This window comes from Sinocyclocheilus anshuiensis, unplaced genomic scaffold (genome assembly GCF_001515605.1).
Source record: "Sinocyclocheilus anshuiensis isolate Anshui unplaced genomic scaffold, SAMN03320099.WGS_v1.1 scaffold363, whole genome shotgun sequence".
Classification (NCBI taxonomy): domain Eukaryota; kingdom Metazoa; phylum Chordata; class Actinopteri; order Cypriniformes; family Cyprinidae; genus Sinocyclocheilus; species Sinocyclocheilus anshuiensis.
Window position 1 is genome coordinate 799456 of NW_015552568.1, and position 16607 is coordinate 816062.

The 16607-nt window shown below is 37.3% G+C and overlaps 1 protein-coding gene across 1 annotated transcript in view; it reads left to right on the plus strand.

The window, feature by feature from the left end:
- rapgef1a (Rap guanine nucleotide exchange factor (GEF) 1a) overlaps positions 1-16607 on the plus strand; it is a gene marked incomplete at its 5' end in the record, with an annotated part of 33251 nt that overhangs the window by 1506 nt on the left and 15138 nt on the right. The window contains 6 exons of the mRNA XM_016455678.1: positions 2437-2557; positions 4444-4624; positions 4752-5135; positions 7113-7309; positions 9067-9231; positions 11980-12072. Coding sequence (XP_016311164.1) covers positions 2437-2557; positions 4444-4624; positions 4752-5135; positions 7113-7309; positions 9067-9231; positions 11980-12072 — 1141 coding nt within the window. The remainder of the gene's footprint in view (positions 1-2436; positions 2558-4443; positions 4625-4751; positions 5136-7112; positions 7310-9066; positions 9232-11979; positions 12073-16607) is intronic.

Genomic DNA, 16607 nt, shown 5'->3' on the forward strand with positions numbered 1-16607 from the left:
TACATATATATATATATATATATATATATATATATGTATATATATGTATATGTGTGTGTGTGTGTGTGTGTGTGTATATATATGAAAAAAGTCTCAAACTAGCTACTCCTACTGTTACAAATTTTGTCATAGTTTTGATAATATATATATATAATATATATATTTATTTATTTATTTTAATTTATAAATAATATTTTATTATTATTGAAATAATGTTTTATTTTAGTTTTTCTATTTACATTAAAATTTAACACTAGAATAGTGCAAAATTACACATCAGGGTATTAAACCGCTTTAAGGTATATCCTACATTTTGGGGTTTAAAAATGGCAAACCCTATAGAAAAAGGAAAAAACCTACAGAAAAAATCAGGCCCTGTTGTGTACTGTGCTCCTGGAAATTGCTGTTTATTTAGTCTTACAAGCTTTATGCAGTGAAACAAGTCAGTGTAAGGTGGTACTGCACAAGGTGAGCAGTTTACAAGAGGAAATATGAAGTATGCTGTGTTATCTTATCGTGCTATCTTATCTGGATTACATGCAGTAAACAGTTAGAGATCACAGGTGTGATGTGGTTTGCAGCAGCATGTCGTGTATGTTTTAAGTGCTGGTCTTGGCTACAGATGATTGCACAGACCCATCTCGGTTTGTGGGAAGCCTAAAAGAAAAGGTGTGAAAGAGAGATATAAATAGTGGTATTCTTGAGAATTCAGGTCTTTGTAGAGTGCAGCAGCAAAGACTCGGCTTCCTCTAGCAGAGAGTCATTGACATACGGGCTGTTTTCTGAGAAATTAACTTAACCGTGTCAGCTCTCCACTGAAGACTGAAAGAGACAAGAAAGAGAGACAGAAACAGCAAGAAGGGATATTCTGATACCAAGTTTAGACAGGAGAGGATTAGGTTGTGCCGCTGGCATAAAGGAGAGTTTGCTTTGTACTCTGAATTATTTGCTGGCATTTCCATGTTTTTGGCGTGTTTCCAGCCTTCCAATAAGTCTGTCTCCGAAATATAAACTTTTTGTTTGAGATTATTTTGATGCCAAGTTTAGCCTACCACCTGGTTTGTTCACTCAGCAGCAAGTTTTTTTTTGGTCTATAATTTAAAGCCAGCTTGATTCTTAAAGGCACAATATGTAAGATTTTTTTTATTAAAATGTCCAAAAATCACTAGAACAGTGTTATATATTTTGCTGACTTGTGTACTTACATTATCCCAAATGTTTAGAAATAATTCCAAACCCCTGTGACCTTTTTCCTGCTTTGGAACATGAAAGCAGAATGTTCACACTGCTTTTTCCATTAATTTCATTGTTGTAATATTAATAAGACAGCAAAAAAAAAAAAAAAGACTACTCACTGCTATTGATTGTTTACTTGAATAATTAATGGAAAATTTGGAAGCAGTGTTTACTTCATTGAGAAATCTTTGAATGCAACATGCCATTATTTTAGTTTGTTCATTTTAATTTTTATATTTTGCATATTTATTTTATATTTAGACCGTTAAGTCTAAGTTGTGTTGTGGTGAAAAACCTCTCAACCACATTGTTCACATTGCTCACGCTGTCAAAGTGCTTGATGTGACAACCTGACCATATGAAACTATATGCATTCAGCATGCTCACATGCTTCAGACAACTTACATCAAACACTTTTTTTTCCACTGCAGCTCACTGTTAAAACAAGTTTTTTAAAACTGCAAATGACATCTCTGATGAAAGTTCTGCATGCGCAGTGCAATGCCCTGATTAATAATGAAATTTGTTGTTGTCTGTTTTCAGTCGTTGTAGTAGCAGCCCTAATATCCCAAATGCGCTGTGATGAGCACAGTTAGCTCACTGAAATGGCATGTAGATGTTTTCATGGCCAACAGTCTCTCGACTCACAGCCGAAAATGAGTTTACATCAGTCAGACTGTTAAAATAAATGACCGTGTTAGGACTACAACAGATCTTCCAGGTGTTTTATAGTTTCCCTTCATAGCGAGAACCTTATTTAATCTCCATTCGAGCCTCTCGTCTGGTGAAACAATTTAAGACTTCAAGAAAATCTGTCTGACCTGGTATACTGAGACTGGTTATTCAAAAGTTAATCGGTATTTGTAAATGTCAGCCAGACATACTCTTCATTCACTATGAGTCAGTTCTTCTGCTAGTCGCTCTGCTGTATGACTTCACTGTTAGCAGCTGTTTTGGGGCGACAGCAACTAATCAGACTGACTGAATGACTGATTTATGAAGTTGTGGTTTGTGGTTCCAGAGCTGGATTCCACTTTCGCTTTGCAAAAATGTTCCTGGTCGCTTAGGATTGGTTGCAGATTTTCTTAACACAGAATTTGTCTGTAGGTTTCTTGATTGACATCTTTTATGAGACTATTACCTGTCAGTATGACATCTGTTTGGATGCTAGTATTGGCTAAACAAACTCTCCCTTTGCAGTCCACCGGCTCTTCCCCCAAAGAAGCGTCAGTCGGCACCGTCTCCCACAAGAATTGCTGTGCTTGCGCCAATGAGTCGTACCACAAGTGGATCAAGTCTTCCTATTGGTATCTGTCGACAGGTGAGATTTTGGTGTTCCCTTGATGCTCCAATCTGCAATTTAAGAGCCTAATGTGGGCCTTAAATGACAATGTTGTGGCTCACAAGACTTCTTCCCCTAAAACTGATCTTTAGTGACCTCTCAGAATTAATCTGAAGTTTAGTGCAATGAAAGGTTACTCAGTTTTCAGTAGCTAAGATGACGTTTAAAGATAGCCACAGATAGTTCATCCAAAAATAAATCATTTACTCATCCTAATGTCTGTTGTTGTCCATAAAATGAAAGTAATTTTGGTCCAAAACAACATTTCACTTCACTGACATTTATTATATAGATGAAAAATAAATAATAATAAAATCAGTCAATGGTTTATCGGTAATTACCAACCAACATTCAGTCCCAAACTATATCACACACACATATATATATATATATATATATTTATTCCATGGTCTGTCTGAATACTGGATTCTGATTGGCAGGTATGCCGTAAAACCGTTTAATGCACAGGTAGTTCCAAGTCAGTTTAATCACCGTTCTATATTAATGCGCTGCTTCAATTGATGCACACTAACCAACACACGTCACTCGCTCACACACACACACACACACACACAGAGGGAGAGAGAGAGATCACAGATTGCGCTGCACACACACATAAACTCGCTTCCCCGTGATTTTTATTAATAAAATAGCCTAGATACTAGATCGCTACATTATATTCCTCAGCAACGATGGTAAAATGGCTGTTTTTGAAGTAATTGTTTGTAGAGAGAGACCCACAGACGCAAGCACGCAGGTACACACAACTGTCATCTCTCTCTCTCTCTCGATCGATAATTAATTGAAATACATGCTCATTCATGTATTTATTTCATTATTAATTCATTCAAATAAATGTGATCTTACCGCACTTTTGGTAGTGCACATTTCATCTCTGGCAGAATGCTAGAGCTAACGTGCCGTAACTGATGAAAATAACCTATCTACTTTCGGAAGGCCAAATAAAGTGCTTTTGCTTTCGCCTAGAAACACACAGCGTCTCCCTGACATGGCTGCTTCAACACTAACTGCGGTTACTGAAACCACGCCTTCTTTCTTTGCATGAACATTTGGGCGGCATTACGCAAATATTTCCACATAGTGAGGTAGATATGTGGGGGCGTGTTAGAACGAGCCGTTTTAGGGGGGTGTGGCAGAGTCTTAACTTTGATAAAGAATATCTCTTTGGTTTTGAGACTTTAGTCTTTGCAATTTCAGGGATCTTATCTATGCACAATCAGCTTGTAACACTCCAAAGAGAAAGGAAAACTTGAAATCGCATCATATGACCCCTTTAATGCACGGCTAGCCGTTGATTATCCCTTACATATAAGGTGTATATACAGTGGTGTGAAAAATTTCTTTTCCTGATTTCTTATTTTTTTGCATGTTTGTCACACTTTAATGTTTCAGATCATCAAACAAATTTAAATATTAGTAAAAGATAACACAAGTGAACACAACATGCAGTTTTTAAATGAAGGTTTTTATTATTAAGGGAAAACAAAATCCAAAACTACATGGCCCTGTGTGAAGAAGTGTTTGCAAATCAGGAAGGGGGCCAACACTTTTTCACACCACTGTATATGAGCTAGGGTGACTTTTGAAAAGATAGTTCACCAAAAAATTTAAATTCTGCCATTATTTACTGATCCTAATATAATCTGTGGAGCAAAAAAATGAATTTGGAAGGACAGTTTAACTGTTTTTGGCCATGAAATGAAAGTCATGGTGTCCAAAGACATTATTTTAAAAATGTTTTGATACCGAAGAGAAAAAGTCATACCGGTTTGAAACATTAAGGTGAATAAATATTTAATGTTTGATTGTTTCTTGAGGCTAACTGTTCTTAATTTCTTCTGAAGGAATATGAGGCAGATGCCTTACAGAGGCGTTTTTCAGGAGGCAGTCACTCCTATGGAGGAGAATCACCACGACTGTCCCCATGTGGCAGCATCGGCATATTGAGCAAGTCAGATGAACAGCTGTCATCTTTGGAGCAGGACAGCGGACAGTGCTCTCGTAACACCAGCTGTGAGACTCTAGGTGAGTCTTTAAATCATTGTTGAGAAAGCTACTTTGAAACGATAGCTTGTCAGACTACACGCCCCAAGAGTGGTTTAAATATATTGATGAGTTTTATCTTCTCTGTTTTGTCCCCTGGTTTACTCAGACACAGCAGAGAGCTACGACCCCGACTACGACTTCCTGCATCAGGACCTGTCTAGCATCGACCAGATCCCTCCCGCACACACAGGGGGTTGTCTGAGCCCGCTCCCCGAGTCTCAGAATGAATCATCCTCCTTCCCTGTTCAGCTTCAATCGATACCGCCCGCTCTCCCGAAGAAGGAACGGCGGCCCCCTCCGCCTCAGGTGGAACGATTGTACTCTCAATATGACAATGTTCCTGATGAGGACATGCAGACCCCACCATTCCCCCTATTTCCTCCAATGCCACCCTCGAACCCTGGAGAATTTATGGGACACTTTGGCCCTGCTGAGAACGCACACATCCCTCAGAGCCCTCCACCCCTGCCGGAGAAGAAGAGTCGCCATAGTGAGTATGAGGAATTCAAATGTTGTTTGTAGGATATCAAGTCAGAGTAAGAAACGCTTGTCTAGTTAGATCTGACAATGTAGGGCTGTTGCACTTTGGGAAAATCGAGTTAAGACCCATTCACAAAAAGAACTATAACTATATTAGTGTCCACATCAATGCATGATAATGTTGCTGTTAATTATAAGCAGTTTATTATAAGCAACTGCTCTGCAGTTTTGTCGTCTGTCGTTTTAAATGTTCAAGCTCTTTAAGTAGAATAAATAATATAATACCTTTATAGGTATCGTTCCCAATCAAGTGCCCGCCTCTCTTCCATTTTGCTTCCTGTCAAATCTCTATATTGTCCTGTCCCAGTAAAGTCAAAAAAGGCAAAATTAGCAGACGTGTCCTAAATTGTAGTAAAAAGGTTGCATAAATTGTGAACCGCTTTTAAAATAAGTGAAAAGTAAATTGGCACATAATGTATTTAATTTGACTTTCTGAGGTGCAAAAATGGTTTTCTGAAGGTGCTGGGAAAAAAAAGATTTTTGGTTGTTATTGTTGTTAAGGAATAGTTAATAAAAAAAAGAAAATTACCCTCAGTGAAAAAAACTACAAATAGTAAAAGTAAAAATGTAAAGTTGCCGGCACTGGTATTTAAATATTTGAATTCCTGAAGAATTTTAAGGTCTTTTCGTCCATTGTGATATAAATCAAAGTAAATGGATTATTAAAAAATAAAGACATGTAGGGTGGGGACTTGGTTCTATCCATCGGTTGTTGATTGAATGGAGGTGGATCTGAATGCAATCTTGCAGTTGAAGGGATTTAACAAAATTATTGTAGAAGTCTGGCACTCACCACCAGAGAGAATTCATTTCATGTTAAGATCAAGTTATGACATTTTGATTTAAAAATGATTAGGTCAAAAAAAAAATTTTTAACTATGCACTGATGAATCATTCACAATAAGATCAATAACGTGCATTTAGAAAATAGGGTGAATTTTAATTTCATGCCAACTTTATAAGCAGCATTTAATCTTCGAGTACTATGACCAAACAAGTAGTTCAAGCCCTGGCTTTTGTCTTCAGACTAAGCTGTTTGCACAATTCACTTAATTCCTTGTGTAATGTGTGCGAGGTATGACGCAGTATGGAAAAGCCAGTTTTTCTCTGCAAAGCCCCTCACTGTTGGGTAGGGCTGAATGTCAGCTTCAGTGTGAGGTCAGATGGAATAATGCCTTTGTTGGAGAAATCTCTGACTGAATACAGTTCAAGGCCTCACCCAAGCCGGCAGGAAATGAGCTCTTGCTGAACGACTCTTGTTTGGAGGGAGGGACGATTGAATCATGTCGTAATTTGCACATGAGCTGTGTGCCTTGATAGAAGAGTTTATGAGAGGCCACACAGAGGATGCTGAACTGTTTTTCTCTTTTAAATTTTATTAACTCAGAATTACAGAGCATTGCAGACATGTTCAATTTGTGGGATGGGATGAATTAAAAAATATAGGCAAAGATGCTTTTGTCTCTATGCATGCAGATTTAAAAAATAAATACATATTCAATAAACATAAATATAGATGTAGATAAATAGGTACTTTAAGTTTATAATACTATAATATATGTACATAATGGTTTATTTTAATATTTTTTTATTATTTTTAATTAATTGTACATTTATTATATCAAATGTAATTCATTCATAATTATTGTAAAATTATTGTAGATTTTACAAATAACAATTTCTAGAAATTTTATACTAATACATTTGTATGCCAGCTGTTTCATACAGATTCATTCTAGTTAGCAGAATATTGATATATTGAGTATTCATTTGCACACAAAATTCTGCTTAATTTCATAAATAAACAAAATAAAATGCTAAATTCACACCATCTCGCAGTCTCCGAGCCTCTTATATGCTAGTGTTCACCACCTGTCTGCCTGTGTCTTGATTTAACCTATTTACTTTTTGCCCTGTTTACCCACAGTTCTGAAGTACATGCAGTTTATGGAGGACTATTCTGAGCCGCTGCCTTCCGTTTTCTACCAGACGCCTCAAAGCGAAAGCATTTACGAGCAGCGCAATAGGAAGCGGTTTCAGGAAGTGTACGGTCTCAGCGACTCTTTCAGCAGCAGCGACGAGACCCTCCCTCCGCCAGCGCTGCCACCCAAACAGAGACAACTGGTGAGAGCTAGATCACTGCCGTCAGTGCTGCGCCCACACACGCTGTACACACTTTCTGTCTGTCTCATTCTCACCCTCCCTAAATGTTGATGCAATGTTTTTCCTCCTACTGAGAGTCACCATTAATCATAATGGTAGCGGTGTTATATTTCCCGTAGAGTCAGATTATTGCTTATATTAAGTTGCTTGAAGCAAAGCATTCATTCTCTGTTGATCTTACTGAAGTTCAAGTGTTGCCTTGGGCATTCAGTGTCATATTATACCAGTAAAAGTACGTCTTCATCTTACATCATACATTTTCTCATTGCATGTTGTGTGAACATGTCTGATGTTCATTCAGCTAATGCCTATGAGAAACAGCTCAAATAAAAATAAAATGTGGTAACATCCTTTAAATCTTGTGCTATTCGTGGATGCGTGTAGCACCTGCAGCTCTGCACATTTTTTGTGGCATCCAAATGTTAGAAACTAGCGACTGATATTTATTTTTAACAAGGTTCTTGGTTATTTTTGTGACACATTTTAGAACAGAGACTTTTTTTGGTGATTTTCTAATGCAGATTTACAAAGAGATGATTAAATGCATATAGGACCCAGAGGGAAGTCTGACAACCAAACAGTCGTGAGAAAAAAGGCAGCTAGACTCTGTATCTTATTTGACATGTAAATTTACATAGAAGTCTTGAAGGCACAATGCAAGTGTTAGAAATATAGTTTGTTATATTATACTTAAATGTTTATAAGTGGGCACCAAGGGAGAAAAGTATATAAAATAGGAATATAATGCTATATATTTATATGGGGTGACTTTAAACTGGAAACAGTATCTAAATTGCTTTAAAAGCAACAAAAGCAGCTGTTTCAATCATAGCTATATACATACTATATTACATAGGTGCCTCATTTGCGAATGTTTCTATGGGCCGCGATACGTAAGCCGTCTGCCATTTTTGGAACGGTCTGCGAACCTTTGAGTGCGTTGACTGTGTGCGTCTACAACAGCAAGTTATACGCTTGTATATCTTTGAATATTCATTGATTGTTATGGTGAATGACGTCAAGTTGACCTTTCCAAGATGGCGGACGCGTCAACGTATCTGGAGCGGTCGAATAAGGCGTTTATACATATCTATGGTTTCAATGCTTTGCACTGTTCTTGCTTTTGTCCTCATTCTTGTCTTGCTAACCCATCTACCTCATTTCATTTGACTTGGTTTCCACTGTTTTCTCTCCCATTCTATGTGACTGAGCAGAAGGATTCAGTGAGGTGTGTTGCTTAGTTTTAAGCTCAGGTATAAAGTAACCTTATGTGCTAGTAGCTATATTACCCGCAAGTTTAGCCATTTGTTTGGGCTTTTAGTTTTAGTGATTTCCTGTTTTTGTTCCCACGCTCTGACTAGCAAGCACAAGCAGTTACCAGGCAAAAAATAGAACCCTTTGTCTCCCAATATTTTACACAATTCATTGACTTAACGTTGTTCTTTCCTGCTGCACAGTAAACTTCAGTCTGAATAGACGTCATATTTAACTGGATGTGATTAAAAATAGCATCCAAATAGGGCTTTTAAGGTCTTAGGTCACGTCTGATTTTCACAAACCATGATTAAAAATGTTTCATTTGCGTCACATTTAATATGCCGTCTACTCTGACTAAGGTCTATTTCTCCATCCAGCTCACATCTGCTCGATAATCTACACTGTGCATGAATCTATGGCCTTTTTTCTCTTCCTTCCTCTGCTCTTCTCTTCCCTCCTAGGCTTCCTCACACTCTGCGTCTCCTTCCTCCTCCTCTTCCTCCTCTCTGTCATGTCAGCTGCAGCAGTGTGCATCTGGGCCTGGCCCTGCTGAGACAGAAACCGCTCTCAGCCTTTCCGCATCTAACTCCTCTCTGAACCGCCAGGGCTCCCTGCCTGTCCCTATGGTGAGTCCCACTTGCCTTTCGCTGGCCTCTTAAAGCATTTTTCTTGTCTTTTTGGACTAATAAATTAATATCTTAATATCTTCTTTAAAGCCTAATTTAACAGCAGTGCTTGCCTATTGTAGAGGTTTAGAGGAATAGTTCACCCAAAAATGGGTGACCAAAAATCACCCATTAAATTTTTTTTAACCTTCAGGCCATCCGTGATTTAGATGGGTTTGTTTCTTCATCAGAACAGATTTGGAGAAATTTAGCATTACATCACTTGCTCCTCTGCAGTGAATGGGTGCCGTCAGAATGAGAGCCCAAACAGCTTATAAAAATCACAACAATACACACGACTCCAGTCCACTGATAAAGCACTGTTTAAAAGCTGAAACAGCCCAAACAAATATGTTGGTGTGAATGGGTGCCGTCAGAATGAGAGTCCAAACAGCTCATAAAAACACCACAATAATCCATAAGTAATCCACACTACTACAGTCCATCAATTTACATTTTGTGAAGTGACAAGCTTTCTCCAGTGAAAAAGTCCATCCCCCTGTTGTCCTCTCACATCAAAATCCACCATCATATTTGTTTGGGCTGTTTCAGATTTTAAACGGTGCTTTATCGGTGGACTGGAGTCGTGTGTATTGTTGTGATGTTTTTATCAGCTGTTTGCGCTCTCATTCTGATGGCACCCATTCACTGCAGAGGAGCAAGTGATGGAATGCTATGTTTCTCCAAATCTGTTCCAATGCAGAAACAACTCCATCTACATCTTTAAGGAAATTTTCATTCCTTTAATACTATGGTGCAGCATTTCAAACATCGCAGTTATGATTCTGTAGTTTTTCAATACGTCTTCACATGCTGAAAAGTAGCACAAACATGCAAACACTGCTGATTGTCTAATTATTGACTCTGTGTAGGTGTGTGTGCCAGCGGCTGCAAGAGGAAACATGTTCATAATAGCTCACATGAATCACAGGTGCTGTAGCCTATAGGCAACGAATAGTTCACAACTTCAATTAACGGCGGCACTACCTCGTTAGGATTCAGTGATTTTTTTTTTCCCACACACGCCTCTAGTCTTTAGTGGCGGAGATTTAAAGAGTCAAAAGCATGTACCACACAGGGGTCCTGCAACTGTGACCTGCTGAAAAGCTCAGGTTAAACATGCATCATCCCGCAGGGACTCGTCGGGCTCCCCGCTGTTAGGTGACTGAGCTGCCTGTTATGATGTTATGTCTGCTGAGCTGTATCCTCTGACTAAGTCTACTGAATCACAGGGAACTCTTTTCGATACCTCTTACTGGGAAAGCGACTATTAAATATAGGTGATCTGTCTCAGGGTTAGTAGCTGGTACTTTGTGTCCCATTTCTTTATATATATATATATATATGCAGTTATGCGCACATATATGAAGAACATATATGAAGTGGCAGTGATTCAGTGGGTCAGCTTTGGGATTTAATGTCTATATTTATTTAATGAATGTGATAATAGATTTTTATTATAGATTATTATTATTATTAATGTATTATTCACTTTTTAACTTATTTTTATTATTTTTTAATTATAATCTGATAATATAATAAATATCACAGTTGGAATAGTCATACCCAATACATTTTGATTCAATACACAAAATGCAATTATTTATAATAAAATAATAAACTAAAAAAAGTTCATTTCATGCGAGTATTGCAGCTCAAAGTGCCTTACAAAAAATGTGATCTACGTTATGTTAAAAACAGATAAAAATCTCATAATTAATATGACATACAGTAAGATTAAAGATGAAACCCACCATATGCAAAGATGAATAAACCCATAATAATAAAAGAAGATGAAATTAGCCTGCATAAAATGCATAACAAGATATGATATGATAAAAATAAGTAATACTAAAAAGAAAGCATAATGCATACAATGCTTCAGAGAAGTCATTGCTAGTTAAAAGCTGAAGTAAAAAAATATGTTTTAGCTTTTGTTTAATTGTTTTTTCCTTCATAAAAATTCACCATATCAAAACAAAATTTAAAATCATCCAGTCATACCACAATAATCAAATAGAATTAAACGGACTTGGATTGAATTAAATGTAATAAAAACCCATTGTAATCTACTTTAAATTGGCAGAGAAAATAGTTACTTCCTATTACATTCCTCTGCACTGGAAGCACAAGGCTTATTGCGACTGCTCACATTGTAATCAATGAAGCTGTCTGCTCAAGAGTCTGACGTCAATACACTTGAAATGTAGACTGCTATGTTGATTAGAATGGGAGCAATAAAGTTTTATTACATGATAAATGATGCTTGCTTCCAGTTTAGAGACTGTTAATGATCTTATTTGGCGAAGGAATTGTTTATTGTGATAGTTATGAATAAATGTAATCATGTATTGAACATTTGATGTCCTTTATTGTATTTCTTCTGCTGCAGTTGAGCAGGGAGTCACCTGAAGCCTTGCATTACATTGATTTTACCACAATTAAGAGTGTTTTAAGCAGTTAACTTTAACGCAATTCAGCTTCATGTAGTAAAATCACTCTAATGCACAACGTCGTGCCAAGTTTCCAGAGGCAGGTCGTGCTATATCTTGCTTTGCTACCAAATGTCCTTTGATTTCAGGCCCACCAGAGCAATAGATTCCTTCTGCCAAGTTTAATTCTTCATCTTTGTGGGCATCAGCTCCGAACCACACCTTTACTCTGACGCCTGTCAATGCTTGTGCTGTCCTCCCTCTTGTTTTCCTGTAGAGCGAAAGTGCTAATGATGAAGGTGGGGAGGGTGAATACGTCAATCTGTATTCATCCAACCAAGCCAATGGAGATGTGACTCTCTCCAATGGAGTAAGTAACAGCATGTCAGCGTTTGCAGCCGACATGTCAGTGCCCTCACATGCTGCACTTGTGCTGTTTGTCACTGTAATGCTTGGCTTTGCATCATGCCACTGGTTAATTGCAAATTTTACTTAACACCTGCCATCAAAGCAACAAACAAGAAATCTCTTGCATGCTAATCTGAGCTTTTGTCGTAACCAGCCGTGACCCAGTATTGTTGCATAAGAAATTGTGCCGTGCCATGCTGGGTTGCCCTGCCCACAGTAAAATTAAATTGGTTCAAAATCCTTCTCTGTATTGTTGGACATATGTCTAGTATGTATTTTTGTGCAAGATTTTGCATGCAGTGTAGCCAGAAAAACTACCTGGGCAAAAAAGAGGCCTGTTGTTTTTCAATGACTTTGTGTGCAGACATTGTTGTGAAATCGAGTTGCTCTGATAGAATTCGAGAAGTGAAAAGAGGAATTATTGATTTGATGATTGTGTGCTTTCCAAACAATAAAACCTGCATTTGCAGCAGTAATTATTAAAATCCTTGAACAGATCATCAGATTTGTCCCGATGTGGTATAATGTTACACAGTCATGTCAACATTACATTTCTGCAAAATTTTATTTGACATTAGCTTTAAAATATGGCATGACTAAAAAACCTTATTTAGTGAATGTGCAGTCTAATATTTTGGTGTTTGCATATATGTGTTTGTAATTATCTACTACAGTGTATATACATATTTACTATGTATAGATAAAAACTGTGATGTGAAGTCACATAAGCATATTTTCCTTAGTGATGCGTTGTGTTTTATTACAAATTAACAGCTTTGCGCAAATGATTTATCTAACCTCATGTTTGATAATCATCGATAATCACTTAGCGATGCATGTCATGGGTATTAAGGCACTTTCTGTGAAGCTGATATATATATATATATACTACAATTTAAATGTATGGGGTCAATCATTTTTTTAACAATAAATTAATACTTTTATTTAGCAAGTGACATTAAAAACTTTTACATTTCAGAAATTTTCTATTTTAAATACTTTTCTTTTGACATTTCTATTCATCAGATAATGCTGAAAAATGTTTCACAATTTCCACTGAAATATCAAGCAACACATAATAATAAGAAATAATAACAACAATAAGAAATGTTTCTTGAGCACCAAATCATATTAGAACAATTTCTGAAGGATCATGTGACACTGAAGACTGGAGTAATGGCTGCTGGCAGCTTTACCATCCCAGGAATAAATTACATTTTAAAATGTATTTAAATAGAAAACTGTTATTTTAAAATATTATTATTATTTCACAATATTACTGTTTTGATCAAATAAATGCAGCCTTGGTGAGCATAAGAGACTTCTTTCCCAAAACAAAAACAAAAAAAACTTTCTGACCTCAAACTTTTTCACAGTAGTGTATATAGTTATTCAGTGACTTTACTAAATTGTAATGTGTTATCAATACGCCACAATCCTGTGTTGAATGTTTTGTGCAATGCAGAACTATCACCTTGTGCTCTTCCCTGTATTTTGCATTTTATTAAACTGTAAATTCCTGCTGTCCTGTTACTGTCTCTTCTTGTGGTGCTGAGGACTCACTCCAGGACTCGACTTCAGAACACAGCAAAGATCCAGCTGACAGAGAGGGGTAACATTCATTGCTTTAAAGAAATACCTCCGAAATCTTTTTATGATTTATGATATATTTTCTCCCACCGGAAAATGCCTTTTCTTCCATGTTTTGTACTTTTGATAAGCTATCCTCTATCCTCCAGCTGGAAGCAGAAGTGTGTGGACTCAGAGTTGACCTCAGAAGACGTGGATGAGCTCTACCTGATAGACCACGATGAGATAATGTCTCGGTTAACACTAAAGCAAGAGGTAAAACTTATGAGAAACATAAATGGCAATCTTTAATTTTAGAAGCTTATATCTTGATTTGCATTGGTTGCAATGATGATCAGAGCGCTAGTGTGCTCTCTGCTGCCCTCTGCCTGTGAATTAAAGCCACTGCAGCCACTGCAGGGCAAACCGCAGTGTTGAAGTACATGTGAAATGCTGCTGTTCACACTGCAAGGTCAGACCGGTCAGACCTAGCATCTCCGCTGAATTAATACATGAGAGAGTTAATAAGTGGACCACTTGTACTCTGCAGTAAGACAGGAAATATGACTCTAGTGAGCAGACATGCTGCTTCCTGTTCCATTCTGCTTTTGAAAACAAGAACGCGTCTTGAAATGAAACATCCTGACATCTCATCTTTCTAAAGGATCATATTCAGGTGACCCTAAGTACAGTATACAGGGCTTCCTGAGGACCAACTGGTTGTTCAACTAGTAGATTTTTAAAATATTATTTTGCACTTGCCTCTGAGAAGTTATATTTAGGAGCTGATTACATGAAAAGCTTTAACTTTGACCTGCTTGTCGAAAACTGCATAATCCTAATCTGTGTTTCTCAGAACGATGACGGCCCTGATGTCAGAGCTGGATCAGGCGATATTTTATTAGTTCATGCCACTGAAACAGATCGCAAAGGTAAGAATAAAATGCATCATCCAGGTGGATGCTGCACACTGGTGGTGGTTGATGAGAGACCCCCTCATATGATTGTAAAGTGCTTTGGGTGTACAGCAATACACAATAAAGCGCTATATAAATGCCTCATTCATTCAAGTATAATCTCTTCTAATCTGAATGAGTCCATTATTTTGTGTTAAATATTTATTTATTTAATGACACATGCATTAAACAAAAAATGTAGCATTTCAACTACCGTTCAAAAGTTTGAGGTCAGTCAAAAATGTTTAAAGAAATGAATACTTTTATTTAGGATGTATTTAAATGATCAAATGTGACGTTTACATTGTTCAAATCGGTTTCATTTAATGTATCAGGGTTTCCACAAAAATAATAAGCAACACAATTTAATGTTTTCAAAACAATAAAATTAAGAAATGTTTCTTGAGCAGCAAATCATCATATCAGAATGATTTCTAAATGTTCATGTGACACTAAAGTCTGGAGTAATGATGCTGAAAATTCAGCTTTGCTATCACAGGAATAAATTACATTTTAAAATATATTCAAATAGAAAAGTTATTTAAAAGTGCAATAATATTTTAAAATATTACTGTTTTTAATGTATTTTTTTGACACCAAATTTTGAACGGTGGTGTAATTTATTTCTATTTCTCATTTTTAAATCTTAACCTATAATTATGATTAAATAAATGTATCTTATGTTCTCTTTTGTAGATCGGGTTTTATACTGTGAAGCTTTTTTGACCACATACCGAACGTTTCTAGCCCCAGAGGACCTAATTAAAAAGCTCCGCCATAGATATCCTTTCTGAGGGTGCAGGAGGACACTTTATAAATCTTTGCATTGCTAACCTTTTTACACTCCAAGCTTCTTTTCGCCCTTAACTCTGAACACATTTACCAGATTTTCTCTCAGCTCTGACATTATCAAACAACGAGCTAGTAAAAACACATTCTTCGTGCTGGTGCGCGTCGTGGATGAGCTTTGGTGAGCTGGAACTCAGATTTTCCTTGATGATATGCTGTTTTGCCATAATCTGGCCACATACAAGGTTGGAATACCATAATATAAGAAGATTACAGCTCAAGTTCTGAAGGCACTTATGCAGTTACTCCACACTATTTACTCTGAGGCCCATGTGATGACACAAGAAACTGTAAACACATGTACAGTTTAACATTTGTTGACATAACGTAAACATTTGCCACAAAAATGTAGTAGATGTAAACAACATTTCAAATATTGTTCTACAAATAATTGTGCCTCACAGTTTTTTAAGCTAGTAGTTGTTTACGGTTTCATATGTGAAATCTGCAAGTGACTTGTTGTTGCCTGGGAAGCATATTTGAATATGAACTCTTATTCATATGTCATCAGTTTGGTGGAGCTGACAGAAGACATCCTGAAGCAGCTCATGGAGCTTGTGTTCAATCTGTTGTGTAACGGTGAGCTCACCCTGGCCCGGGTTCTGCGCAAGAACATCCTAGATAAAGTCCAGCAGAAGAAGTTGCTGCAGTACACTAATTCCCTCAAAACGCTGGCTGCACGAGGTGTGGCCGCCAGGTAATGCTCACCTAAATCATCTTTCTTTTAAAAATGGATAATTTAGAGTGAAGTTAACTGATTTTGACTTTGTTAACAGGCCCGGCACTCTGCACGACTTCCGTAGCCATGAGATTGCAGACCAGCTGACTCTCCTCGATGCAGAGCTGTTTTATAAGATAGAGGTACGACTTCTCTAATGTCATTCATCATGCTTTCTATTAGGGCTGCACGATTAATCGCATGCGATATTTAACGCGCATCTTGTCAGAAAGCCGGTTCTGTAATCAGCGGTATATCTCCATCACCTGCGGGCTTTCACATTGAGCAGCATTAACTACACAGAGCCGTTGTTCACTGAGGAGCTGCGCAAAAAATCGCGCGAATATGAACGTGGTTTAGCGCAGCTCGTCAGTGAACAACGGCTCTGTGTAGTTAATGCTGCTC